General features: G+C 45.3%; 1 protein-coding gene across 2 annotated transcripts in view; it reads right to left on the reverse strand.

Moving 5' to 3' along the window:
• The window catches only part of LOC119941219 (phosphatidylinositol 3,4,5-trisphosphate 3-phosphatase TPTE2-like), a 41,540-nt gene extending 24,620 nt beyond the window's left edge, over window positions 1-16,920 (reverse strand). The window contains exons 1-7 of one of the 2 annotated variants that reach the window (XM_038761561.1): window positions 16,787-16,920; window positions 13,930-14,043; window positions 9,269-9,337; window positions 8,321-8,398; window positions 6,695-6,772; window positions 4,335-4,406; window positions 927-974 (exon numbers count right to left, since the gene is read on the reverse strand). In XM_038761561.1, the coding sequence (XP_038617489.1) occupies window positions 927-974; window positions 4,335-4,406; window positions 6,695-6,772; window positions 8,321-8,398; window positions 9,269-9,337; window positions 13,930-13,979 (395 nt within the window). In that variant the 5' untranslated portion in view covers window positions 13,980-14,043; window positions 16,787-16,920. The remainder of the gene's footprint in view (window positions 1-926; window positions 975-4,334; window positions 4,407-6,694; window positions 6,773-8,320; window positions 8,399-9,268; window positions 9,338-13,929; window positions 14,044-16,786) is intronic. The other variant, XM_038761560.1, reaches the window with a different exon arrangement.
• Between the last annotated feature and the right edge of the window lie 2 nt (window positions 16,921-16,922).

The following is a 16,922-nucleotide window of genomic DNA, read 5'->3' on the forward strand; positions in this document are numbered from 1 at the left end:
ACCTACCATCAATATCATTTTACTTTGAATACAGAGCAGGAAGTTGAGGAGAGTTTCCAGGACACACGATGAGATAAGACGGTAGCCATCAGCTGCTTCAAGAAATACAGCTGTGGGTGTGGGCACCTCCTCACCATCACAGTCAAGTGGTGTTGAAAGGGGTTAGTTGGTTGGGCCATAAGGTTTTTACTGTTAGCAATTACCTTTTCAAGTAAACTTTCAACCTATCTTTTATCTTCACACCTAAGTTCCCCAACAAGTGTTCTTTTTCATTATCAATGGTATTTATTGAGCACTTACTATCAGTCAGACAACCCTATCTGAGAGCTTCCTGACTGCAGAGTACTGTACCAAGCAGCTTGGGAGAGTCCAATATAACAGACACATTTCCTGCTCACAACAATCTTACAGTCTAGAGGGGGAGTCTGTACTAAGCACTTGGGAGATTACAGATTTGGTAATTACTTATTACCTAACTTTTTTATAACAATCACATTTATTGAGCATTTACTGTGTGCAGAGCACTGTACTAAGCACTTGGGAGAGTACAATATAACAGAGTTGGTAGACTTGTTCCTAGCCCACAGTGAGCTTACAGTCAGAAAGTTTGACCCAAACAAAATAAAAAAGAGATCATCTTTCATTCACTTAACCAGGGCTCTCTGAGTTCAAGTCTATGATGCAAACCCTCCCAGCTGCAAAGCAAGATGTCTAGTTTCTCCTGAAGTTCTCAGCTCACAACCGGCATCTCTAGTTTTATAAGGGTTTCTGATGGGTGACAGTCAATAGATTATGTATTACAAACCGGGGTTGTTACAAGGGATGAAAGTTGAGAAATGATTTTGTAGTGACCAAATCCTTTTCCATTAAGAGGACCTTGAAATTAATGATCATATCTTACCACATGAATTTATATTTTCACATACCTGTATGGAAAGGACATCACACAAGGTCTAATTCTTCCCTTAAGATTTCTTTGAAAAGAAAAAAAAAAGCTTAATTGCAGATTTCAACATAATTTCTATTGAATTTTTAACCCCCAAAAGGAAGCTCAAAATGCATTTTCTTTAAATAATTTATTAAGCGTGAATGCTAGAATAGCCTCAAAAAACAGGCAATGAAAAGGCCTTGTTGTAGTAAAACTATGTCAAGTACTGGTCAAGAATGCAGACCTGATAGTGGGGCGGTGGTGATGGGGGGGGGGGGAAGAAATCAACCAATCGTATTTATTGAGCACTTACTGACTGCAGAGTATTGTACTAGCACTTGGAAGAGTACACTAAAACAGAGTTGGTAGAAAGTTCTCGGCCACAAGGAGTTTACAGTCTAGAGGGGGAGACAGACATTAAAATAAATTACAGATATGTAGTAAGGGCTCTGGGTCAAATATTAAGTGCTTAAAGGGTACAGATCCAATGGCACAGGTGACACAGAAGGGAGAGGGAGGAGGGGAAAAAAGGGCTTAATTGGAGAAGATGTGATTTTAATAAGGTTTTGAAGGTGGAGGGAATGGTGGTGAATTTTCAGAGAAGTACGAGTCTAATACAGCACAAAAAGTCTGCAAAGTGTAATATAACTATGAAAATTTCCCCTCTTCAGGGTTTATTAAAGTCAGGTATACAGTACAGTAATAGCTCACTAGCTGAACTCTAAAACTTCTTTCTGGTGAGGGGCCTATGGAGACAAAAGGCGTTACTAACATTTATGAGCTGTTCAATAAATTGAGAAGAATGAAAAATGCCACCAAAGAAGGGTCCCTCCACTCTGTTGGGTATGAGATTTAACAATATTTTAATTAAACAGTCTAGACCTAAAGGATGTTACCTAGATTTTATTCAGTTTGCTTTTCTTTTATGTGGCGTCAATTGTTCAATCACAGAAGTAACCATAGACAACATTAGAGCTCAGAGATCACGAAGATTCAATTAAAATATGTTGGACCACAGTGTCTCAATATTAATCCAAGCCTACAAATGAATAGGATATTGACCATCAATCATTTATTGAGCGCTGTGTGCAGAGCACTGTACTAAGTGCTTGGGAGTACACAGTATACCATGAAATCTATTTTTCAAAGATGATAAATCATGGCACCTATAAAAGTCAGATCTTTACCTATATTGCCCCTGAATGAAATAGGAAGTTACAATAATCACCATGCTTCATCAATGCATATTTAGAAATCAATCATTGTGCGAGCACCATGGTTTGTATTAACGGCTCACTGAAATTTCTTGTAACTACACTAGACCACAAAAATCTTATCAAGCTAGCATGGCCTAGTGGAAAAGGCACGGGCCTGGGATTCAGGGGTCCTGGGTTCTAATTCTGGCTTCATCACTTACCTCCTGCGTGAGCTTGGTCAAGTCACCAAACTTCTCTGGGCCTCAATTTCCTCATCTGCAACCTTTTCTCCTTTCCCTTTGTTAGCCTCACAAGAGACAGATACTGATATTTCCTCATCATCCAATGAGGATGTTTATTAAGTCCATTCTTTTTCTACGTGGTAATAATAATAAAAAACCTTGTTAAACACATACTATGAGCCAAGCACTGGGGTATATACAAGATAACCAGTTTGGACACAGGTCCTATACCACATGAGGCTCACAGTTTAAGAGAAAGAGGAGGTATTTAATCACCATTTTATGGATCTAGAAACTGAGGCACAGAGAAGTGACTTGTCCAAGGTCACACAGCAGGAAAATCGCAAAGCTGGAATTAGAGCCCAGGTCTCCGCTATTTCCACTAGGCCAGATTGCTTCCCATGATGAAGGATTGCAAATTTCTGTTACCTCAGCTTTAGGAATTTTTTGCTTTGCATTTTTTTTCATGAAAAAAGAAAAGTCACACATTTGCTACCTCCCTCAGTGAGTTCATTACAGGAAGTCCCCTTGCAAAAACACAAAAAGCCACCAGTGAATTTCATGAAACGTTCAATTGTTGGAAGTGGCCTATTACCAGCAGAGCAGTTCATTTGTGTGTTTTTCTCTGAAATATCACTTATGTTACCCTCGGTCAACAGGGAGGTCAAGTGAAAGAATCAGCGTGCCAACACTAAATGGGGAGATTGAAACCCAAATAGCAGAATCCAGGAGGCCTTCAGGTTAGGAAAGAATTGGTTAAAAATATCAGGGGGTTAAAAAAAAAACACAAATTGATTTGATTTTGACAAACAGACAAGGCAAAGGTTCAAGCTAGTTTTGACTCAGAATACAGACGTTCCGTTAATCAGAAACCCAAAAAAAAGAGTTTGGTTACCCAAACAGAAGAAACTTGCTCCTTCTAGCCAGTTCAGTTTGGTTGGGTAGACAGACCCCTATGTGGGATAACACCTGTGTCCAACCTGATTAACTTGCATACACTTCAGCACTTAGACCAGCGTTTGGCACATAGTAAGAGCTTAACAAATACTAAATTATTATTATTTGTTTACCTAAGCTTTCAATCATCTGAAATACATTTGCTCTAGTTTGATTTATTTTGGATAATCAGCATTCAATTGCCATTGATTCCTTTGTATCCTGGACCTTACTTAAAATAACGATAATAATAGTGATATTGGTAAGGGCTTACAATGTGCCAAACACCGTGCTAAAGATAATCAGATCAGACAGTCTCACTGAGCACTGGGATAGATATAAAATAATCAGGTTGGACTCAATCCCTGTCCCACATGGGGCTCACAGTCTTAATTCCCATTTTACCGATGAAGTAACCGAGGCACAGGGAAGTTAAATGCCTTGCCCAAGGTCACACGGCAGACAAGTGGCAGAGCCCCCGTCTCACATGGGGCTCACAGTCTAATGGTATTAATCCCCAATTTCCAGATGAGGAATCTGAAGCACAGAGAAGCGATTTGCCCAAGGTCATAGAGCAGGCAAGTAGCAAAGTGGCAGCTTTCCATTTCTCCATTCAGAATCTAGGTAATTCTTTCCCTCTTCCACATCTAGGCAGCTTCCCATAATCTTCCACCAACCACTCTCGCAAGAATCCTGGTTCAGGCTCATTCTGAAACGGTTAGGAATTAGGGAAGCAGCATGGCCTAGTGGATAGGACTCAGGCCTGGGAGTCAGAAGGACCTGAGTTCTAATCCTGGCTCTGCCACTTGTCTGCTGTGTGACCTTGAGTAAGTCATTTAACTTCTCTGTGCCTCAGTTACCTCATCTGTAAAATGGGGATTAAAAAATGTGAGCCCCTTGTGAGACAGGGACTGTGTCCAACCTGATTAGCTTCTATCTACCCTAGTGCTTGACACATAATAAGCAGATAAATACCATTATTATTATTAAGTTGAGTCCACCCACTTCCTCAGTTTCCCCCAGCACACTTACTGACACCAGGTGTCCGATTCTTGAGTAACTCCATCATCAATCCTTCCAATGGATGACATTTTCTTCTGAAATCTGCCAATGAATTTCAACATGGAGTCAGGCCTTTACCTCAGGACTTAATGGTCTGGGCTCACACTTGCAGGGCAGAGCGGCTTCAAGGAGGGAACTGCCACCATCAACCCTTCCTTCATACCCGCCCCTTCTCCCAAGGGTCACAACATGCCACAGCTCCAGGTACCCATGTGTAGGCTCAAATCCAGGCATTTAGTGAAAATCACATCGAAGGCATTTTGGAACAAGTTCATGTTTCCAACAACCCTCCAAAATGTCCCAGCTTGTCACAGCAGCCACACTGCCTGGTCTTAAATGGACTCTTTCCTCCACTCAACCGCAATTTGCCTGAGGGAGGCAAATTGCCCTAGTTGTGTTCCCAGAAGTTCCACCCCATGCCTCAGTATTGACTGGCTTAGTGCTCTCAAGTGTGCTCATGTTTGAGAGTGGGGATGCTGAAGGCAGGGGGTGGGGAGGTGGAGGGAGAGAGAGAGAAGGAGGGGGAGAGAGGGTAGGTGGGAGAGAGAGAAGGCGGGAGAGAGAGAAGGTGGGAGAGAGAGAAGGCGGGAGACAGAGAGAAGAGGAGAGAGAGAGAGAAGAGGAGAGAGAGAAGAGGAGAGAGAGAAGAGGAGGGCGAGAGGAGGAGGGCGAGAGGAGGAGGGCGAGAGGAGGAGGGCGAGAGGAGGACTGCGAGAGAAGGAGGGCGAGAGGAGGACGGCGAGAGAAGGAGGGCGAGAGAAGGAGGGCGAGAGAAGGAGGGCGAGAGAAGGGAGAGAAGGAGGGAGAGCAAAGGAGGGAGAGAGAAGGAGGGAGAGCGAGAGAGGAGGAGGGAGAGCGAGAGAGAAGGAGGGAGAGAGAGAGAGAAGGAGGAAGAGAGAGGGAGAAGGAGGGAGAGAGAGAAGGAGGGAGAGAGAGAAGGAGGGAGAGAGAGAAGGAGGGAGAGAGAGAGAAGGAAGGAGAGAGAGAGAAGGAAGGAGAGAGAAGGAGGGAGAGAGAGAAGGAGGGAGAGAGAGAAGGGGGGAGAGAGAGAAGGGGGAGAGAGAGAAGGAGGGAGAGAGAGAAGGAGGGAGAGAGAGAAGGAGGGAGAGAGAGAAGGAGGGAGAGAGAGAAGGAGGGAGAGAGAGAGAGAAGGAGGGAGAGAGAGAAGGAGGGAGAGAGAGAAGGAGGGAGAGAGAAGGAGGGAGAGAGAGAGAGAAGGAGGGAGAGAGAGAGAGAGAAGGATGGAGAGAGAGAGAAGGAGGGAGAGAGAGAGAAGGAGGGAGAGAGAGAGAAGGAGGGAGAGAGAAGGGAGAGAAGGAGGGAGAGAGAGAGAAGGAGGGAGAGAGAGAGAGAAGGAGGGAGAGAGAGAGAGAAGGAGGGAGAGAGAGAGAGAAGGAGGGAGAGAGAGAGAGGGAGGGAGAGAAGGAGGGAGAGAGGAGGGAGAGAGAGAAAGGAGGGGAAAGAGAGAAAGGAGGAAGGGGAGGTAGAGAGAGCAAGCTATTCCCTGCTGTGAACCTGGGCAGGGTGGAGGGCATATACTCCCTCAAAGAGGGTGCAAGCATGGAGGTGGGTGATGTTCTTAAGACCTTTAGACATCCTCACAGCACCACCTCTGGGGTTGATGCCAAAAAAAATGACATCTCTAGCTCAGAACCCTGAGAGGGTTGTACCTTGTACCCAAATAGCCTGGCTTTGGAGCCATCTTGGGCATTCCCCCTCCCCCCCGCCACCTCCCGCACCCCATTCCCATCAGCACCCCAGTCACCAGGTAGAAGTGTCTGTCTTTCCCACTTAGCTCCTTGAGGGAAGGGATTGTTTGTTCCAATTCTACTTTCTTCATAAAGCTTGGAACAGTGTTTCACACACAGTTGGCACTCAACAAGGCCTTGATTTACTGACCCAGGAGAAAGCAGAAGGGGAGATGATAGATCAGAAAGCAGATCAGGAAGAAGTGAAATGGGAAAGCCATAAGAGAGGTTAAGAGGTGGGTGAGGCAACTTTGTGCCTATCTTTCATACACTTCCTTCTCAAGTCTTTCCCTTTCCTGCTTCCCTAAATCTACCCAAAGGGGAACCCCAGTCTGGCAATGGTTCTAAACATAGCCCCAGCAAATTTTTGTTTGAACACCAGTAATCTGTGTTCCTTAAAATTAGGTCAAGAAGAGATCCCATTCTACTTCCTTAAGATCACTGAACAGGAATGGCCTCTTTGTAAAAACTTTCAAAATTCCAAGTCCCACTATGGTCTAATTCATTTAAAGGGTCATCCCAATGTCCACAAGGGCTCAGAGTGTCACATTCCCCCTTCCTCCAAACAAAAAAGTAACTTACTCATGCCAGGTGCCTATTGAAGCTCTAAAATTAACAGAGGACTTGACATCGAAACTGGGTCTCACTTTACTCTGGAAACTGCCAATGAATTTAAAACAGAATCAGATACCTACTATAAGAATTTACTTAAACTCTACTATCTTTAAAAGTATCCAGGAAAATAAGCATTACTCCAAAATTCTAGTACCTTTTCTTAAAAAAAAAAAACTTCAAGTCACTGTTACGGTCAGCTTTCCTGTTCCCATCTCTGCACATTTTACCAATCTGATGCTTGTCTCATCTTCCCGATTCCCACTCCCTTCTCCGACTCTGATCTTTGGGGATTCTAACCTCCTAGTTGAGGATTTCACTTCTCAACTCTGGTGACCACTTCTTTAGCCACCTCAGCCCTTCACCTGCACAGATATCCATTACATCTAATCATCTCAAAATAATGACATTAACCTCAGGAACTCTGACATCACTGTCTGACCTCAACTTTCTGACCCGGCTCACCTCCCGACCAGTGTGACCTAGTGGAAAGACCACAAAACTGGAAGTCAGGAGCCCTGTGTCTAAAACCAGCTCCACTACTTGCCTGGTGTGTGACCTTGGGCAAGTCTCTTACTTATCCATATGGCTCAGTGGAAAGAGCACTGGCTCGGGAGTCAGAGGTCGTGGGTTCTAATCCCGGCTCCACAACTTGTCAGCTGTGTGACTTTGGGCAAGTCACTTAACTTCTCTGTGTCTCAGTTACCTCATCTGTCAAATGGGGATTAAGACTGTGAGCCCCATGTGGGACAAGCTGATTACCTTGTATCCTCCAGCACTTAGAACAGTGCTTGGCACATCGTAAGCGCTTAACAAATGCCATCATCATCATTACCCATCTTTTCTTTTTCCCCTTCCTATCTATAAACTACTTTATGTCTATCTAGCCCCACTAGACTAAATTTCTTGAGGGTGAGGATTGTGTCTACTAACTCTATCGTATTCTCCCAGGTCCCTAGTATAGTGCTCTGCACATAGTAGGTGCTCAGTAAATATTGACTATTAATTATTATTGATCATTGATTAATAATGAGATTTTCGGTGTCTCCCAATCAATCCCTGCCTTATATTCCCTTCCTACATCCCAGACACAGACGACAGAGGTCCCAGATGAAAAAAAAAAAATCAATGGCATTCACTGAGTACTTCCTGCATGCAGAGCACTGTGCTAAGTGTTTGGGAGAGATTAATAGAGTTGGTAGGTAAGATCCTTGCCCTCAAGAAGTTTACAGTCTAGTGGGCACAGTCCGAGGCAGGAAGAAAGGTTACAGCCCAATTTTTAAAATATGTCACTAACAAAGTTTTGGAGGTGATAGCAAATGTTTACCATTGAGAACCAGTGACCTATATTACTTGAAATTACGCAGAGAAGATTTTTTTCTCAACCCTAAATATTCCTGAACGGAGATAGGTAATTTTAGAAAAACTTTCAGAAGTCAGAATCCCATCATCTCTGGGCAGATGCAGATGGTGTCAGGTCAAAGGGGTCTCCCTGATATCTGTCGGAGCTCAGGGCATCTCAATCCCCTTCCTCCAGACAAAAGCAATTGACTCACGCCAGGCACCTAGTGAATCTCTAATCTCTATACAACTTACTTATGCCAGGCAGACAGAGATTGTCTAAAACCAGAAGTAGACCTGATCTTGAGAAAGGACCTCCTTTTACTCTCGGCCCTGTTAACGAATTCAGAACACAAAATCAGATACCAGAGAACTTGTTTCAATTCCATTCAAAAAGCAGCCACAAAAATAAGTACTAATGTATATATCCATAATTTATTATCTAGCTATACGGGTGACAGGTTCAAAGGATACCGATTCTACTCTGACCCTCCTTTCTTTTCCTTGTGTCTTTAGTCATCACGTGAATGTGTGGCAGGACTCCCTTAGAACCAGCATGCTCAGATCAAGACCAGCAGGAAGACTCAATCCCGGTGGGATGAAGCAGGTCACACAGGAGTCAAGCACTGGGAAGTCTCAGAGAGCTGGCCGGGCCTTCAAGCCCTCACAGAGAAAAGGCCCATTGGCACATTTTCTAGAATAAATTCAAGCTCCTTCCCTTCTGGCCTGATTCTCCCCAAACGCAGCCACTAGGTTGACTGTTTGTCCCACTTTCTAACTGGACACCAACCGCTTTGAGGTCTGATGTTTCAGGTTATAATAATAATAATAATAATACTGATGGCATTTATTAAGCACTTACTATGTGCAGAGCACTGTTCTAAGCGCTGGGGAGGTCACAAAGTGATCAGGTTGTCCCACAGGAGGCTCACAGTCTTAATCCCCATTTTGCAGATGAGGCAACTGAGGCACAGAGAAGTTAAGTGACTTGGCCAAAGTCACACAGCTGATAATTGGCGGAGCCGGGATTTGAACCCATGACCTCTGACTCCAAAGCCCGTGCTCTTTCCACTAAGCCACGCTGCTTGCTTTGGCTTTTTTAAAGATTGAAAAGTAATGACAGTCCCTCATCTATGTGAGGTTTTCAAGTGTCACACCATCTCCCCTCTCTCCCCCATCAGCCCCGTGACCACATCGACTTACTCAGTCTTGGTGGTCAACTCCTCTTTGCTCACTGCAATATTCACTACGCGTTCCATTTTCTCCTGGGAGCTGTCAACAGAGACAAAATATGGAATCAGATATTTCCTGCCGGAGAGAGGGAAAGCACGAGTGCTATTTTGCCCTTTCTGGGGGAGGATGTTGATGGGCTTTGTCCTGAGTAGAAGGTAACTGAGGCCTCTGGAAAAAACAGGCTGAATTGTTTATTACTCAGAAACAGGGTTCCCTGCCCATCACCCAAAGCTCTGGCATTCTCTTCCCACTCTGCGAGTCACAAGGTAGTGCAAGTCTCCCTGCTCCTGGCAAGCTCTGAGTCTCTGAACTGTCCCCAAGTGATCTAAGACCCCAGATCATATCTCAGCAGTAGCAGCATTCTTTTATTCATCGTATTTATTGAGTGTTTATTGTATGCAAAGCACTGTACACCAAGCGCTTAGCACTGAACTATGTGCTTGCTGTAGGGAGAAGATAAAGCCTAGATTCATGGGAACCTATTCTTGTTTATAACCACGGAGTTTGAATTCCTTTTCATTTGCATTTGAGGTTGCAAGATGGGAGACAGCCTTAACAAGGTCTTAGGACTAGGCCAAAACCCATAATCTATATTTATCTACTTTTTTAAAATGCTAGAATCAGAAAGGAATGAATGTCTCCTAGATTATTTCTGAATAACAATAATAGGGGTTTTTGTTAAGTGCTTTCTGTAGGACAAGCACTGTACTAAGTGCCGGCGTAGATACAACATAATCAGGTCCCACTTGGGATTCACAGTTCAAGTAGGAGGGAGAAAGTGCATTGAATTCCCATTCTGCAGGAGGGAACTGAGGCCCAGAGAAGTGAAGTGACTTGCTCAAGGTCACACAGCAGACAAGTGGCAGAGCTGAGATTAGAACCAGATCCTCTGACTCCCAAGCCCATGCTCTATTCTCTAAACCAGGCTGCTTCTCCTCCCTTTAAGTCATCAAAAGCAATCGTCTGGGTTGCAATGGGAAGACACGATCTCAGACCTGGACTTGATCCCTGAGGGAGAGCCTCCTTTGCAATCTCTGCCCAAAACAAGGCTGTCAGAGATGAGAGTCAAAGCCCACGGAGACTTAGTGAACCTTTCGAACCTGGAAACACCTCCCACTAAGTCAACAGGGGGGAAATTTGTCCAGCTTTTGCTGTTGTTGCTGCTCAGCAAAAAAAAAATACAAATAAATAAAAAATGCTACTCACCAAGCTAACGAGAGATAAATTGTTTTTAAAAGAAAAAAAGAATTGAGAGAGACAGCAAGGTCGAGTGGAAATGGCACACGGGAGTCAGGAGGCCCAGGCCCCCTTCCCAGCTATGCCACTGGCCTGCTGGGAGACCTCAGTCAAGCCACAACCTCACTGGGCCTCAGCTTCCTCTTCTGTAAAATGGGGATAAGAACCCTGCTCTCTCTCTCTCTTAGGTTATGAGTCACATGTGGGATGGGAACTCCACCTTTCGTGATCATCTTGTGTAGAACCCCAGCGCTTAATACCTTATGTTGGCTCTAGAAGATCAAAATTCTCATTTCCACACATCTAATTGAAACTATGTAAGAAATGGCCAGTATTTGCAGAAGTACCCAAAAAGCATAAGGTCACTTCAGAAGTTAGATTCTTCAAGGGCAGGAATCATGTACGTTTACTCTACTGTACTCTCCCACTGGTGCTTAGTATGGTGTTCTGCACACAGTAAGGGCTCAGTAAATACTACTGACTGATAAGCAGTTTTGGTCCCTCTGCACTGTAAGCCCACTGCAAGCAGGGAACATGTCTACCAACTCTGTTATACTGTAGTTTGCCAAATGCTCAATACAGTGCTCTTCACACAGTAAAGGCTCAATACCACAGATTGATTAATACTGGAAAACACAGGACCAGTAACACAAACTGTACCATTCATTGTACAGTCTCAGATGTTTAGTATCTTAAAAAAAGGCAGAATTATGGCAGGCAGCAATTAATAACTGAGTCCAAATCCTTTCTCACAGCTCAAAGTACAGACAGTTGGAGAAAGGAAGTTTAATGTTTAAACTAAGTTCTGTATGGACCTAAGGAAGTCAAATTCTGATGATAGCTAAACTCAACTTGTGTAACCCATTTTATATAGGTCTAAATCAACTGTGGAATTTTTTTTAAATGGTATTTGTTAAGCATTTACTATGCACCAGGCATTGTACTAGTGTTGGATAGATGCAAGCTCAACAGACTGAACACAGTTCATGTTCCACATGGGGCTCACAGCCTTAATCCTCATTTTATAGATGAGCTAACAGGCACAGAGAAGTTAAATGACTTAGACAAGGTCACACAGCAGACAAGTAGTGGATCTAGGCCCAGGTTCTATTCTGCTCCTCTCAAAGACCATTTCAAAATGGTTTCCTTCATGAAATGTTAATAGTAAGCCACACCTAATAGTGAAGTAGACCAAGAAATCAATCAATCAATCAATCATATTTATTGAGCGCTTACTGTGTGCAGAGCACTGTACTAAGCGTACTAAGTTGTACTCAGTTGTACTAAGAAACTGTTGCGAGGGGCCTAATTATGTTAAAGAACCTGCTCCAGAGACTCATCCTGAAGAACAATTCCACCCCATGATGCCCACCATTTGGAGATTTCAGAAAGGGGCATTTTTAGTCTCAGCCTTTACTAATTTGTGATTGGTTTGGGAGAAGCAGTGTGCCCTAGTGAAAGGATTATGGGCCTGAGAGGCAGAGGACCTGCGTTCTTATCTGCTAAAATGAGGTTTCAACGCCTGTTCTCCCTCCTACTTAGACTGTGAGCCCCATTTGGGACCTGATGGTCTTGTATCTACCTAAGCACTTAGTACAGTGCTTGGTCCATAAGCACTTAAATATCACAAACATAAAGCATAAAAGGGACAGAGAGTCTCAGCAGCCTGATGAGTGTTGAACATTTCTTTCCACCATAGAGTTTAGAGTGGACATTGTACTAGGTACTTTGGAACCCGCACTAAAAATAAAAGAGGTAGCCCCTGCCCTCCTGGAGTTGCCAGGGTAGGGAGTGAGACATGCAAACATACAGCAGGTAAAAGGGTCAGGGCAGCGCTGCCTATAGAAAAAATCGAAGTCATTAAGCAGATACATATATGAGGGTTAAGGTGACTGATGGAATGAGACGTCCATGGAATATAAGAAAGGACGTGGCTATTTGGGAAATTTTGAAGGTGAGGAGGGATGTGGGACTGTGACTGTGAGTCTTTTAAGACTGTGAGCCCACTGTTGGGTAGGGACCGTCTCTATATGTTGCCAACTTGTACTTCCCAAGCGCTTAGTACAGTGCTCTGCACACAGTAAGCGCTCAATAAATACGATTGATGATGATGATGATAATGACACTAAGCCTTCTCCTATTTTCTGTTAAATAGGCTTGAAAGTCCTGCATGATTCGTTATCAACACAAATGGTGATCAACTGTATAACCTTGAGAAGACCATCTTTGTACAGAATCTAAAGTTAAAATATGCTTGTCTGAGGACTATTTTTTCTTTGTTAGAAGCAAATGTTGACTTTTTAAAAAAGTGGCCACATTTATAGCCCATCAATTGCTAGGCTAGAGTTCATTTAAGTGCTTTTTTAAAAGTATATTATATCACACCCTTTTAAAAAGGATAATTTATGAGAACTTGGACCACATATTGCTATAAGTCAATGGACACATATTCCGTGCATCGGCAAAATAATTTAAGTTTAGGGACCTGAAATGTTGGTTTACTTCTTAAATACCTAACATGCCCTTAATTTTTAAAGTACTCTCTCTTGTGGTATTAAAAGCTTTCTATGTCCCAAGTACTGTGCTAGGGGCTGGGGAGAAGGCAAATAAGAAAAAGACAAATATTTGAGACACGTGAGCAAGACGGTTGTTAGAGGTCACTCAGCAAGGCAATAATGAAGCCACAATAAATGGTGGATTTCTATGTTCCTCCCAAATATGTGTTCTGCACTGAAAAAAATTAATCTGATGCTTTCTGTACCAAGTAGGATGGCCACATAAATGCATAGGACAATTTTGGGTACAAAAATCACAATCACACTTCTACATACTATAAAAATTTTTTCAATACAATTAAGCACAAAGTATCAAACCACACTTGCTCATTTTTAAAGAAATGATCTTTTCTAACCTAAGTCGGTCAAAATCGCCATCTCGCTATCATTTTTGAACACTAGCCTTGTCATCTGAAAGACTGTTTTCCTCATTCCAGATCCAATTAAACAAAGAGGAAGGAAAAACCTAAGTCGTCAGATAACATCCTTCACTGAATAGTTAAGAATTCAATTCTTGGGATCTAAAGAGAGGCTAAATAATAATACTGATGACATTTATTAAGCACTTACTATGTACAAAGCACTGTTCTAAGCGCTGGATGGGTTCTGCTTACACTTGGATCTGTGACCTTTGGGCATTTGATATTTGCCCCACCCTCAACCCCACACCGCTTATGTACATATCTTTAAATTATATGTTATAGACTACTTATTTATATTAATGTCAGTCTCCCTCTCTAGACTGCAAGCTCCCAAATGGCAGGGGACATGTCTGCTAACTTTGTTGTATTAAACAGTACATTGCATTCAGTACACGCTCAATACTTTACAAGTACTTACTCAGTATCTTCAGGCTTGTTGGCTGGTTTTTGATATTCCACCACCGACATGTTGTCTTTCTTCCGAGTACCACCTTATCTATAGAGCATTTAAGACACAGATACACAGCACTGCCTAAAACAAGAGGAAAATGGGGAAAAAGCATTCAAGAAATTAGGCAACCATGGGTATCTGGGGACTACTTACTTTATAAACTCATCAAGGCAAGTAAATTTACCCAGTTTTCTACTTTCCCTCAGCATTCTAGCAGATAGCCAAAGTTGTTGAAAGACTTGTCATAGATGTAAGTCTAAACGAGCAAAAAACATTTTAAAGCTTATCCCCTATTTCTTTTAATATCAATGTTCAGAAAGGGACCGGATAAAGAGTTGGTATCCAATTTCACTTGCAAACACAATCCTTAACCATGAAATCCTCAAATTGGAACAAAATTGAATGCACAGGTGCCTGCATTCCTCCAAAATGCAGGGAAGAATACTTGCTCTCTCTTCACTTGGAAGTTAAAAGCAAGAGCTGGCTACTGTCAGGTGAAAAATGCCAATGATGGAGTGAAACAGCTTCAGCTGCATGAAGGTACAAGCCGCCTGCCGCCCTGTTCACAGTTTAGAGCAGTAGAAAATAAAGCCTTTTAAAAGCAACTGGCTGAACTTGAAGCTGGCAGCCAAGTCTGAGCTCTGGAGTGGGTTTCTGGGTGGGCAAGCCCACCCAGGAGCCGCTGGCCTAATTATCTCAAGCCACTGCACGGTCGGATGCAGTACAATGGAAGGAGCCGAGGCTTGTGAACGGGGTGGGCCCGATTGTTCATGCAATTGTATTTATTAAGCGCTTGGCATGTGTAGAACACTGTACTAAGCGCTTGGGAAAGTACAATATACGAATAAAGAGTGACAATCCCTTCCCACAACGAGCTCACAGTCTGGGGTATCTAAAAACAATGATAATAATAATAATAAATTATGGTATTTAAGCATTTACTAAGCACCAAGCACTGTTCTAAGCACTGGGGTAGATACAAGGTAATCAGGTTGTCCCACGTGGAGTTCACAGTCTTAATCCCCATTTTACAGATGAGGTAACTGACGCACAGAGAAGGGAAGTGACTTGCCCAAAGTCACACAGCAGACAAGGGGAAGCAGAGAGGCTCACTGGAAAGAGCCCGGGCTTTGGAGTCAGAGGTCATGGGTTCAAATTCCGGCTCCACCACTTCCCAGCTGTGTGGCTTTGAGCAAGTCACTTCTCTGTACCTCAGTTACCTCATCTGTAAAATGGGGATGAAGACTGTGAGCCCCCCGTGGGACAAGCTGATCACCTTGTAACCTCCCCAGCGCTTAGAACAGTGCTTTGCACATAATAAGCGCTTAATAAATGCCATTAAAAAAAGTGCGGAGGTGGGATTAGAACCCACGACCTCTGACTTCCAAGCCCGTGGTCTTGCCATGCTTCTTCTCTATATAATCTAGAGGCGAAATCTGGACGGAAGGAGCCGGGATTTACCCCACGCCCCCTCCCTCCCCCGACTCCCACCCCCTTTTCAGACCTAGGATGGGGACAGGCAGGCTTGTCAGTGGTTCAGTGGAAAATGCCCGGGCTGGGGAGTCAGAGGACATGGGTTCTAATCCCACCTCCGCACTTGTCTGCTGTGGGACCTTGGGTAAGCCACTGAACTTCTCCGTGCCTCAGCGACCTCATCTGTAAAATAGGGATTAAGACCGTGAGCCCCACGTGGGAAACCCTGAGCCCCACGTGGGAAACCCTGATGACCTGGTAACTACCCCAGGGCTTAGAACAGTGTTTGGCACGTAGTAAGAGCTTAACAAATACCATCATTTTTATTATTTTTCAAGAAAGTTCGGTGCCTGGCTTTACTACATACAGACCTTTCACCTGGTCCCCCTCAACCCTATTCCTGCTCCACACGTACTCTAATCACCCCCTCCCACATACACACACCCACAACCTGCCCTCCCCCCTGCCCCAGGCCTCCCCCTCTCTGTCCCTGCCCTCCTCCCTGGCCCTGGTCTCCCCCTCTCTGTCCCTGCCCTCTCCTCTGCCCCAGGCCTACCCCTCTCTGTCTCTGCCCTCCCCTCTGCCCCTGGCCTGCCCCAGGACTACCCCTATCTGTCCCTGCCCTCCTCCCTGCCCTCTCCTCTGCCCCAGGCCTCCCCGTCTCTGTCTCTGCCCTCTCCTCTGCCCCAGGACTACCCCTCTCTGTCCCTGCCCTCGGCCTCCCCCTCTCTGTCTCTGCCCTCTCCTCTGCCCCCAGGCCTCCCCGTCTCTGTCTCTGCCCTCTCCTCTGCCCCAGGACTACCCCTCTCTGTCCCTGCCCTCTCCTCTGCCCCCAGGCCTCCCCGTCTCTGTCTCTGCCCTCTCCTCTGCCCCAGGACTACCCCTCTCTGTTCCTGCCCTCGGCCTCCCCCTCTCTGTCTCTGCCCTCTCCTCTGCCTCCAGGCCTCCCCCTCTCTGTCCATGCCCTCTCCTCTGCCCCCAGGCCTCCCCCTCTCTGTCCATGCCCTCTCCTCTGCCCCAGACCTCCCCCTCTCTATCCCTGCCCTCTCCTCTGCCCCAGGCCTCCTCCTCTCTGTCCCTGCCCTCTCCTCTGCCCCCAGGCCTCCCCCTCTCTGTCCCTGCCCTCCTCCCTGCCCCTGGCCCTGGCCTCCCCATCTCTGTCCCTGCCCTCCCCTCTGCCCCAGGCCTCCCCCTCTCTGTCCCTGCCCTCTGCCCCCAGGCCTCCCCCTCTCTGTCCCTACCCTCCTCCCTGCCCCTACCCCAGCCCTCCCTCTCATCCTCTCCCTAGTCCAGCCCTCCTGGTTGATGCCCTTGGGCTAATCCCACTCCTGCGTGGCCCCGGGGTTGGTACCTTCAGCGGGGGGCAGCTGCAGCGGTCGGAGGCTGGTGTGGGGACTGAGGCAGGGGGCTGCCGGGGGGACGGAGGCGGGGCCGGCTGGGCCTCGTGACTTGGGTTAAACTTTCCCGGGGGCCCCAGGAGGGGAGGG

Source organism: Tachyglossus aculeatus, chromosome 20, assembly GCF_015852505.1.
Source record: "Tachyglossus aculeatus isolate mTacAcu1 chromosome 20, mTacAcu1.pri, whole genome shotgun sequence".
Classification (NCBI taxonomy): Eukaryota; Metazoa; Chordata; class Mammalia; order Monotremata; family Tachyglossidae; genus Tachyglossus; species Tachyglossus aculeatus.